Source organism: Caretta caretta, chromosome 13 (assembly GCF_965140235.1).
Source record: "Caretta caretta isolate rCarCar2 chromosome 13, rCarCar1.hap1, whole genome shotgun sequence".
Lineage (NCBI taxonomy): Eukaryota > Metazoa > Chordata > Testudines > Cheloniidae > Caretta > Caretta caretta.
In genome coordinates, this window is record NC_134218.1 from 31,512,344 (window position 1) to 31,524,262 (window position 11,919).

The 11,919-nt window shown below is 48.2% G+C and overlaps 1 protein-coding gene across 2 annotated transcripts in view; it reads right to left on the minus strand.

Moving 5' to 3' along the window:
* Window positions 1-11,228, minus strand: part of LOC125622593 (rho GTPase-activating protein 39-like) — a 122,276-nt gene extending 111,048 nt beyond the window's left edge. Inside the window, exons 1-2 of one of the 2 annotated variants that reach the window (XM_048820709.2) lie at window positions 11,147-11,201; window positions 9,973-10,087 (exon numbers count right to left, since the gene is read on the minus strand). Coding sequence is in view for 1 of the 2 variants with exons in the window: in XM_048820708.2 (XP_048676665.1) it covers window positions 11,147-11,157 (11 nt within the window). In the remaining variant the exon portion in view is untranslated. Of the gene's footprint in view, window positions 1-9,972; window positions 10,088-11,146 lie in introns of both variants that reach the window. The other variant, XM_048820708.2, reaches the window with a different exon arrangement.
* Between the last annotated feature and the right edge of the window lie 691 nt (window positions 11,229-11,919).

Below are 11,919 nucleotides of genomic sequence, written 5' to 3' on the forward strand. Positions count from 1 at the left end.
CGCATTTAAAAACAGAAAACAAGGTCAGTTCAGCTCAGCTTTCATTTGAAAAGGAAAACCTCCCTCGGACGCCTTAGCAACGTGTCATTTGAGTCAAAGCGAAGGATTCGCCTCTTCCTGGACAATGCTGAGAAGGAAACAGCTGCTACTGAAATAAAATAATGCTTTGTACTTTGGTGGCACCTTCTACAAGAAGGTCATGAAGTGCTTTACAAATGCTAACGAATTCACATCTCCTACTCTGCGAGAATGACATCCTGGGGTTCCTTTGTATCAGGTTTTTAGTAACCATGTAAGACTGAGGATGGAAGTCTCCTGGATCATACTGCCCCTTTCCAGGGGTTTCTGCAAACACAGTCCCGTGGAACAAAGGAAACAACCCCTGGTGCAGCAGAAGTGGCTCTGGGGTGGCACAGTTTGTGTGGTGCGGAGAACTCAGCTGCTAACTCTGTCTTGGGCCGGACCAGAACCTTGGAGTGGAGACTCTCTGACTGGAGACTCTAACAGACACAACAAAGACAATGCAACACAAAGTGTACTGTGTCCAGGTAGATCACTGCAGCACAGTCTGTCAAAACAGAACTCATCATGCTTCCAATCCTGATCTTCTATGATTCTATGCCAACACTGCCCTGCCACGCACACAGACTCTGCGGCTGACATGAGCACCGAGACCAGCACCACTTTTTATCTTATTTTATTTTGGTGGCACATATAATATGCAGTGTAGAAAAGTGCAGCCTGGTGGGGCTCTGGCGTTAGGAGATTTGACTCAGACACCCAGCAGGTTGGTGCAGTAAGAAGAAACGATTGTTACAGAGTCATTTTGCAGAGCAGAACCACACTAAGCCTCACAACAGCATTGCAAGGAAGGCGTCTTCATCATCATCATAATTACTATGTTACAGATGTGGAAGCTAAAGCACAGAGTGACTTGCCTAACCTCATTCAGGCAAACTGGCAGACTCCGGAATAGCCTCCCAGGGCTCCGGACTCCAGTATGCCTGCAAACCCACACTTACCTTGCCTCAGTTCTCAAGGACTCAGCTCAGTTTCTGGATCTGTTCCCAGGTGGGGATGAGATGGCAAATTTACACTCCACTGTTGCTGACCAGGAAGGGATTCCCTATCAGGTAGCTGAACTAGGATTATACTCACAAGCCAAACCTTGATTAATTTAAGAGTTATGGTTGCTCCGGTGCATTTCCTGTCACCACAATCACCAAAAATCAAGGAAATCCTCAGTTCAGGCAACATGAGCATCCAGATCAACCTCGACTCATCTCTCTTACCAACTAAACACTGTAATACCCAACACATCCACAGACTCCTCCCCTTCACCACAATCTCCATTTAAATAGTGGCATATAACTAACTACAGTGCACCAAAAATGGAATTCTGACCTCAGCGACAGCAGGATATATTTCCTATAGACACATTTGACAAGTCTATATTGTGTTGTCTGAACATGGAAAAGCATGAAATCAGAGTTCAGATTCTGCCTCTAAATGGGAGTTTGAGGCACTGAGTGTTTGGAGAAAACATGAGAGGAAAATATGGCAGATGGAACAGGAAGGTAGCCCTCCCCGTAAAGACCTAGCATTCCATCGGCCTCTGCATCAAGAAGAAAACCAGGATGATGAAGCACCAATGAACTGTTTGTATTTTGAATTATTTCTTTAGAAAATTCCCCACTGCTTTGCAATGTGAAGCCTGAGTAGAATTTCAAGCATGTGACTCTGAGACTAGCAGAGAATATGGCTTGAAAAACATTAGCATCTCTGGGGAAATGTGAGAAAGGAATTATCTGAAATCTTCTGAACTCTCAGAAGGTGCTAAAGAGTGTGCGAAGTCCTGAGAAAAGGACAGTTCGTGGCCCTACATCTCTCCACTGAGATGGACTTTTCTGCATTAAGGGATTCTTGAGGTAGGAGAGCTATGGAGCTGCTAGGAGGACACCACCATATTCAGTGCTGCATGGCAGCTTGCAACAGCCGTTTTGCTCTGCAGCATTTTGGACTGAGAGAACATGTGCTGTCTCAGACATGTCATCCCAAATGAGCGATGTGGATTGTATGCTATTATCGTCAAGGTCCTTCTGTTGGCTTCCTGTCTCTCTTCTGGCACGCTCCTGGGAGATGCGTACCCAGCCTGTGGCAGTTCGTCAGAACACAGTGAGATTAGGGGAACTGACTGGGAGCAACTCGAACAAGTGCCCTCTACAGCGGGCTAACATAGCCCCCACACATTGTTCAGTACTACTAAGACCAGGATACGGTCAGGCTAAAACTACAATTGACTTCTGTTGGTTAATACTTATTCTGATATGGTCCAGAACAGTTTGGTGCAGTTATCCTTACAGGGAATAACCTCAAGACATTTGGAATAGTAACTACCAAAGAACACATGGACGTTACACTGCATACCTAACAGCAGATGCTGCCTTCTTTTCCCTGTTGCCTGGGGAGAGACACACTGTTTTCTGAAGTGCAGAAAATTTAACTTTTGCTGCATAGCATACAGATAGGTACTGGGAGCTTTAATCGCTGCTGTATAATCCAGTATGTTGCTGCTGCTCCACAAATGGATCAAAATTGAACAAAGAATGTGTTTTTAAAACGTCCCCGGAAAAATAAAGTGGGTTGGATTGTATAAAACATAAAAATCAACAAATGGCAAGAAAAAAAGATTCCTGGTGATGGCGTTCGCAGCTTGAGCTTGGGAGGTCTCTGTTCAAAAGTGGAAAAAAACATTTCAACATTAAGGCTACTTTTGCAAGGGATGAAAATAGGCTTGATGCTGCTCATCTTGACACACAGGAATTAGCATTAACATCCACTGTATACAGAATGAGAGTGGCATACAGAAACCCTTCCACGAATCCAGCTCAAACCAGATTCCAATGTTTGCTCTAGTCTTTATTTATATTATAAATAAAAGGTGACTTTGCTACTGTTCAAGCTCACGATGCCTGCAAGGCTTTTCAAAGAAATGAGCAGGTCTGTCTGTTACAACAAAGCACATATAATTTTGTTCTGTTTGAACAGAGGCAATGAAACCTGAATAAAACTAACAAGTAATAAACGTTTGAGAATCCAAACGTTTGAGAATCGGGTGAAAGTCTGCAAGCATTTCCTCTCAATGGCCTAGTCCAGAAAGAGAGCCATGAAGATAGGGGAGCAGAAAAGGGCATATTAGAATAAGAAGTCGAAGAGGCAGAAGAGAAGCACTTTTTCTTTGAACCTTTGATTAATTTTCCTTCACAACAACATTTGGGGTGTCTGATGTTGACAATTTCCTAAAGATCCAAGGCTTGGCCACATGCTGGAGTAACTAAAGCCCTAAAGTTATGAGTTATTGCTGGGGTGACCAGATGTCCTGATTCTATAGGAACAGTCCCGATATTCAGGGCTTTTTCTGATATAGGTGCCTATTACCCACCACACTCTGTCCTGATTTTTCACACTTGCTATCTGGCCACCCTAGTTATTGCTATTTAACAATTGTCCAGTCATCAAGGCCTTTTAGAAAAGATAGCGCAGAGGGCTCAGAGAATAAACACACAAGGTCTAACAGCTAGATTTCTTCGATAGTCTGAAGAAATACAGAGTTGCTGCACCTCTCGTGCTGCTAAAGAGACTTCTCCCTTTTCCCTGTCTGTGAATAAGTCAAAGGATTAAAAATTAAATTAATATCAAACATTACTATTCTATAAGGGTTTACCTTATGGGCAATCTTGTTAGGAAAGAAAGGGCTTGCATTCATATTGATTTCTTTTAGTTTAAGTGATAAAAATGAAGTAGTAAGGCTAATGTTTGCAATCAAACATGCGTATGCTATAAAGTTAGTGAAATACACCTGTGCGGAAGGTAGCAGTAAATAAAAGGAACTGAAACCAAATATTGTCTTTATAAGGACACTTGACCACCGAGTGAAAATCAGAAAAGCAGAGCGCACCAGGAAAAGACTATAGTCATGTCTACCCTTTACTCCTCCTGTGTTTCGTTAGTAATGCACAGACACCACTCAGCCATACACACCAAGGTCCTATCTTGGTTGCTAAAAGAAGGAGAACAGAAACAAAAGATTTATACGGCTCTTCTGGCCTGCTAGAGAATGGCAGTTCTTGAAGTGACTTTGCATTGTATAATGGACTGTCAAAACAAGTTTATAGAGCATCAAAGAATACTGAGGGACATTGTATAAATTATATGAACTTTAAACAGGACAATTCAGCAGCTAGCAGAGTGTTGACCGAGAAATTGCAACTTGAGGAAGCATAACTGCAAAATGGACCCAGGAATGCACCGCAGAGGGATGCGTGGAAAGCAACTTGAGGAGGTAAGTTGCTGATGGGAGCAAACCCGCCAGCATTCAAGGTTTGTCCCAAGATGGTTGTACCATGAGTGATGGCCTGAGCTGTCTTAAACAAGTTGCTGCGACAAGATTTGTTGCCCTGAAAATTCCAGTCCTGTTGCAAGAACTTAAAAGCTGATGTCTTGTTCCCTGATTGGATGGTGACAGAGGACATCTCATTTTGGTTGGACATTTTGAATGTTTGGAAGAAGTACGGATCACCATCTGATCGTTCATGCCAGCATCTGTAGTAAGAGGAACTAAGCTGGACCACCAGGCAGAAATAGGATAAAATGACCTGTCTCCTTCAGCATGTCGCTTCCTGAAAGCTGAAGACACCTGGAAGGGAGAAGTCTGAGGTCTTGGGCCAGCCACCTGGGAGTCCTCCTGGTGACACTGAGTTCCTGTCTCAGATAGGCACCTTAACTGTCTTTCTATTTTCCTGCTTTTGGGTTTCCCGCTAGCGCGCCAGGAAAAGACTATAGTCATGTCTACCCTTTACTCCTCCTGTGTTTGTAGTGTCAACTCCTGCCATGAACAGTAACTGAGCTGAAAGCTGACAGCTGAGCAGAGATCTGGTGAGAGGTCACACGCAGACTTTCTCTTGCGTGAAGACCCAACTCAGTAAATTGCTCACTTCCTAAAACATAACTTTTCCTAAAGCTGGGGACCTAATTCGGAAGGAGGAGAACATGCTAGTGTATGCGCTTTAAATACTGTCGCAGTTACAGTGTCTTTGTTTTGTAACAGGTTCCACTCAAGTTTGCAGTAAAGTAGCTTTAAAACTGGACAAGTTAATGTCACCAACTAAGGGTATGTTTACACTGCCCATGTTACAGCGCGGCCACGCAGCGCTGGGATGTGGGCAGTGTAGTCACGCTTTATTGTCGGGGGAGAGCTCTACAGGCAATAAAAAAACCCACCCTAAACGAGGGGGGGTAGCTTTAACGCCGGGAGAAGCACTGTCTGTACTGGCCCTTTTCAGTGCTAAAACTTTTGTCGCTCAGGGGGGTGTTTTTTCACACCCCCGAAGGACAAAAGTTTTAGCGCTGAAAATGGCAGTGTAGACACAGCCAAAGGTTGCAGGACATGTACATGTGTCTACCAGAGTTAACGGTTTCATACTGTCTTTCACGTCCGAGGTGAAGGACCAAACTGCCTTGTAATCTAGCGTTGGATAATTTTCCCTCAGTTGTGCTGGTAACACCAGAGTTAATGACCCCGTGGCCTCCATCCTGTTCTGAGAGACTCAATTAAAAATCGAAACAAAGTCCCTTTCCCAATACAGTGATTGAGTGTAAGTGTTATTTTCTGTTGCTGTTGGGTGATTTGATTCTGAAAACCTAAACGGTTATATCAGCCAATTTCCTAGCGTGTTAACCAAATCACAAACACTATTTTTGTCTTCTTATAGCCTATAATATTAGTGGTTGCTGTTGCTGCTAAGGATATTTAATAAAACTCCATAAAACTAAATTCAACTCTCGGGTCCTTTTCCTAAATTAAGCAATCAAAATTAAAAGGACCCTAAGAAAGGTGGTACAGGTAACCAGTTAAGCGTTAACTAAGGTTTGGTGTGACAGGATGCTAAGCAGAAAACTGCTTAGCCAACCAACCCCCTGTCACTCAAGCTCTAATTAAGGGAGGTGAATTGGAGCTCGGTAGACCACCTGGCCCTGATTGGGGAAGCTGGAACTGCTGCTGCCTCGTCAGGCTGGGGCTGGATAAGAGCCCCAGGGGAAGGAAGCAAGCCAGGAAGGAAGCAAGCCGCAGTAGAGGAAAGGCAGTGTGGAGAAGCAGACAGAGATAGCTTGGCCCCTCTCTCCTGCTGGTGGACTGCACCTGGAGGTCTCTGTGTGACTTTCAGCCCAGCGGGGGCAGGAGCCAGGAGGGCTCTGCAGGGACACTGCTACATTTGGCTTATACCTTATGTTTCTTAAAATGCAGAGTTGTCCCAACTTAAGGTGTGACTTTAAACCAGTTTAGTTAAACCAGTGCCAGCGGCTGTGTGGACAGTCAGATCTGGATTTAAAGTAAGTTTATTTCAGTTTAATTTAAGACAATTATGAACAAGTTTAAGTAAACCACTCAAACACAAATCAGAGTATCCCTGGAGGGATTTGCACCAAGTTAACTACCTAACTCAGACTAGTTGAATCAGAGAACCCCAGGATGTCAAAGCCATGGTTGGATTCACATTTGTGGAATCAGCCAACTGTTCTGGGACAGGCTGGTAATTTGTGGTTTGTTTCAATGTGCTCCAAGCTGAAATCCACTGACATTCTCTGAAAAAGGTTTACATAATATTTGCTACAAAAGTGATGAATTAAGCCCTGGGTTAGAATTAGAACCAGCTCTGGGGAATGAAATCATACTCAAGTATGTGAAATGCAATGATAGCACTGTAGCTAGTCCCTTATTTTCAAGGTCATCCTTGAGACACATGAATCCCATCCTTCCAGCAGTATGTGCTGGGTGTCCCCACTGATCAAACCCAAGGGCAATCAGACCCCAGTAGCCAGGCACATTCTGAGCCCATCCCCACTCACCTCCACTACTCTCCAGTCCTAGCTAAGAGCAGAATTCAACAACCCTCCCTGCTCCATCTCTAGTACTAGCAGGACCAGACCAAGAGGGGCAGATGGCACCCCTCCACACACAGCCCTATTTCTTAAGAGGGGCATTTGCCACTGAAGAAACACGACCACATGTAGGCCAGCTGGAGTCCAGCCACAAACAAGAGACACTAGAGATACATCAGGATCTAGAAAAAAGCCATACATTCATGCACAAGCATGCATTGTACTTTGAAACGTGCAGGCACTCGCTGGCCAATCAGCTCACAATAGGAACTGTTTGTTCTTTTATCTCTGCACCATGTTGCTTTTTTTTTCCTGAATCAATGATAATCATAACCTTCTCCTGATTACAAAACTTATCCGCCCACATACACGTAGATTTCCCTGTATCTGATGTACTTACAATGGAGGCCAACATATCTGTTTCGGTTAAACGGGCCCATTGTGAGCGCAAAAGGCATGTGGACTATCCAAACAGAAACCTGTCTCAAAAATTTGCATTCCTATAATCCACTGTGATCTCAGTATCTCTTTCAAACAGCCTGGATCCAAGGAATAGGAAGCAGTGGCCCAACCAGCTCAGTAGATAGAGAGACAAGGTGGGTGAGGTAATCTATTTTATCTGTAGACCACAGGAAGAGCTCTGTGTAAGATCAAACAAGTGTCTCTCTCCCCAGTAGAACCTGGCTCAATAAAAGAGATCACCTCACCCACCTTGTCTCTCTACTATCCTGGGACCGACACAGCCACAACTGCATAATTCACTAGATAATAAGCAGAAGAACACAAACAACCAAAGGTAGTAGATGACAGTTCACTGGACTAGCTAGAAAAAAAAAGTGCGGGCAGCCTTGTGTGCCTTCACGCAGGCCTGACAGAATCAGTAGAAAGCCTCAAAGTCTTGGCTACTTTATTCATTTTTCCAGTTTGTCCAAGGAAATGAACGACCTGCAACTTTACACTGTCTAGGCTCTGAGAGTTAAATGTCCTTGTACAGCTGGGTTTGGGCAAGCAACAGCAACAATCACCCGCTCCTGCAGCCGCTGGCAGAGGTCTTGTGGCACCGAGGCCCTTTTGCTCTAGTGGTGTTGTATCTGGCTCTGTCAGTTTGTGCCAGTCTCAAAAGGATGTGATGTTCCCTGTGGACCATCAGGTGCTCTCTGTCCTCAGGGAGTGAAACTCCATTTTACAGGAAGAGAAGAAAGAAAAAAAAGTAAGAAAGTCTTAGTCAAATCTCATAGATGCTCTGAACTCCTTCAGTGAGCCTGCACCAATAATGGAGAAAAGAGCCACACCAACCGAAACGCCAACAGCTGCCAACAGCTTCCTCCCACGTAAGGAGACGGTGCATGAAGCCAGTTGTCCCGTATCCCTCATTTGAATGTCAAATCATTACAGCCTACTGACTTCTCAAAAGAAGCAATTCTGCTGACCAATGCAAAAGCAATTAGCATCAAAGAGCTAACGTGGCCTGGCCCGACAGAATGACAGTATTTCTGCCAGCCTCTGCATCATCCCCCAAGTACATGCAAACACACAGCCACACAGTGATCAGGAAGGATTCTGTCTGAATGGGGTTACTCACAGGAAGTGTGACATCGCTCCGTGTTTGGAGCGCAGCACATTCTGGGAAACTGGGTCTCCTGGACATCCACCTTCATTGTAAACAGCAGACCCTCACTACTTATCCCACGGTCAAAGGAGAGCCAAGCTTGGGGTGAAATTAAAACTCTCCCAGCAAAAAGAACACACATAATTGTTCCTGCACATGCATTAGTAGTTCCAATTTTAATGAACTGTAAGAAAGCCAGACAGCAATAACCATGTACAAAGTACATACACTATGACGCTCAAACCAGCCCAAACATCCACCCCAAAGCCCGTGAATCAGGCAGAGTAGGCTCAAAGGCATACGGATGATCACTGATTAACTGCTCATCAATGCCGAGAAAAACATGTAAAAGTCCCTTGGCAAAGGCAAGAGCACTGTTTGGCCTTAACACTTCCATTTGGCACGTGCCAACAACTTTTGTTAAGTAGAAAGTTTTACCCTGACCAAAAAGAACAGGAGTACTTGTGGCACCTTAGAGACTAACACATTTATTTGAGCATAAGCTTTCGTGAGCTACAGCTCACTTCACCGGATGCATACTGATGAAGTGAGCTGTAGCTCACAAAAGCTTATGCTCAAATAAATTGGTTAGTCTCTAAGGTGCCACAAGTCCTCCTTTTCTTTTTGCGAATACAGACTAACACGGCTGCTACTCTGAAATCTGTTACCCTGACCAGACTGTGAAGACAAAGACCAGTCTGACATTAACAGAACCACATGAGACTCGGCAAAAACAAAAGGTTTCTCCAAAAGTTGGGCAGACTGGCAGTTGGGCAGATGAATGTAAACATCTTGGCCCAGATTTAGCCCCTGATATTAACAGGCTTACATCAGGGGTGAACTTGGCCCCCTGGTTTTACCGAGGAGTCAAATAGCTAAAGGGCAAACGCAAAACAAGTTCCTTCCCCATAGAAAACCAGCCAAAGCTGCATGTCAATGGCAATCAGACCAGAACAATTTTCTGCACAGACTGTGTAAGGTGCAGTTAATGCATGTCAGACACTGGAACGGGGCTAGGAGAGCTATTACCTGCCCCAGACATTGGAGTAAGCCTACTGCCCAAAGAACAAACCCTTTGGGAGTGGGACCCAGAGGACAGCCTCTGCTCATAAACCCTCAGGTTATGGGGTCAGGAAGTGAGTGAGACTCACCATGGGTCCCTTCCCCTAGGACTCAAAGCAAGTCAAATGGCATCCAGATCCTGGCCCCTTTGTCACTTATCACAAAGAAAGTAAGCAAAATGTAAGACTTCATTTTTGTAAATCTTAATATTCCACCCCTGAAGGTGACCTGCTGCAGTTCTGAAGTGGGTGTTGCCCCATTCATCCCAGGTGGGTGTTAATGCAGAGACTCCATTTAAACATTAACATTTTCAACTGTTTCACTGTTAATCATAAACAGAAAAATGCAGCTCATGTGCTCACCCAGCATGCCAAGGTATCAGAGATGTCAGGGAGGGAAGAAGCCAAGATCACGGCCCATTTGCGCTAGGTGTGCTGCATACACATAGCAAAACGTAACCTCTTCGGCACAGGGGCTCTCCAGGAAGCCATGGCGGGAGAAGGGCAGTGTCATTAGTCCCACTGTACTGAGGGGAACTGAGGCACAGGCAGATGAAGTGACATACTGAACCCAGATCACCCAAGTCCTAGCAGACCAGGGCCTCAGGCACAACACCAACCACCTCCCGTCTACCTCCTCTCTCTGTCCTGGGCCCCTACAGGCTAAAGCAGGAGGGTTCCCTAAAGTCCACTCAGCACTGATGTATCTCCTCTTAAACAGCCCAACAGGGCTCCTGGCCCCAGGGGAGCCCACTCACCAGGCCCCTGCCATTGTGGGGAGCACATGCCCTGGGCTGACACAGCTCAGACTCGGGAAGTTTTCCTGGCATTTGCCAGTCCACACGTCCCTTTGGATTCCTGCCCACTGCTCCCAGGGCAATGGGGAAGGGGTCATGCAGGGGTGGCTCCTAGCGCTGCCAGTGGGGAAGCCGGGCTGCAGTGGGGGGATCCCACCGCTACCAATGGGGGGGCTGCAGCCGGGGGGAAAGAGGGAAGGGATCCCACCCCTACCAATGGGGGGCAGGCTGCAGTCGGGGGGGGGGGGGGGATGGAGAGGATCCCACCGCTACCAATGGGGGGGCTACAGCCGGGAGGGGGGGAAGAGGGAAGGGATCCCACTCCTACCAATGGGGGGGCGGGCTGCAGCCGAGGGGGGGGAAGAGGGAAGGGATCCCACCCCTACCAATGAGGGGCGGGCTGCAGTCAGGGGGGGAGGGAGGGAGAGGATCCCATTGCTACCAATGGGGGGGCTGTAGCCGGGGGGTAAGAGGGAAGGGATCCCACCCCTACCAATGGGGGGCGGGCTGCAGCCGGGGGGGGGGAAGAGGGAAGGGATCCCACCCCTACCAATGGGGGGCGGGCTGCAGCCGGGGGGGAGGGGATCCCACCCTTACCGATGGGGGGGCTGCAGCCGGGGGGCTCCCAGCGCCGCCCCCGGGGCGTGGGGGTTGTTCGCTGGCACCCGCCGGACCCCGCTCAACAGGTGCGGGAGGCCCGGCCGGTCCCGGGCTCAGGGCTCGCTGCCCGCCGCACTCACCTCTCCGCCATGTCCCGCTCCTCTGCCCTGCGGCCGCCGGCTGCTGCAGGATGTGAAACCCGATCCCGCCCCGCCCGTCCCGCTGCCGGGGCAGGCCAGCCGGGGGCGGGGATGGATGGGGCGGGGGCACGGGGGGGGGGAGAGTGATATGGGAGGGGGCAGGGGGGCTGGGGTGATGGGGTAGGATTGGGGGCCGAGGGGTAGGGAGTGATGGGGTAGGGTTGGGGGCAGAGGGGTAGGGAGTGATGGGGTAGGGTTGGGGGCAGAGGGGTAGGGAGTGATGGGGTAGGATTGGGGGCCGAGGGGTAGGGAGGATTGGGGGCCGAGGGGTAGGGAGTGATGGGGTAGGGTTGGGGGCAGAGAGGTAGGGAGTGATGGGGTAGGGTTGGGGGCAGAGGGGTAGGGAGTGATGGGGTAGGATTGGGGGCTGAGGGGTAGGGAGTGATGGGGGAGGGTTGGGGGCCGAGGGGTAGGGAGTGATGGGGGAGGGTTGGGGGCCGAGGGGTAGGGAGTGATGGGGTAGGGTTGGGGGCAGAGGGGTAGGGAGTGATGGGGTAGGATTGGGGGCCGAGGGGTAGGGAGGATTGGGGGCCGAGGGGTAGGGAGTGATGGGGTAGGGTTGGGGGCAGAGAGGTAGGGAGTGATGGGGTAGGGTTGGGGGCAGAGGGGTAGGGAGTGATGGGGTAGGATTGGGGGCTGAGGGGTAGGGAGTGATGGGGGAGGGTTGGGGGCCGAGGGGTAGGGAGTGATGGGGGAGGGTTGGGGGCCGAGGG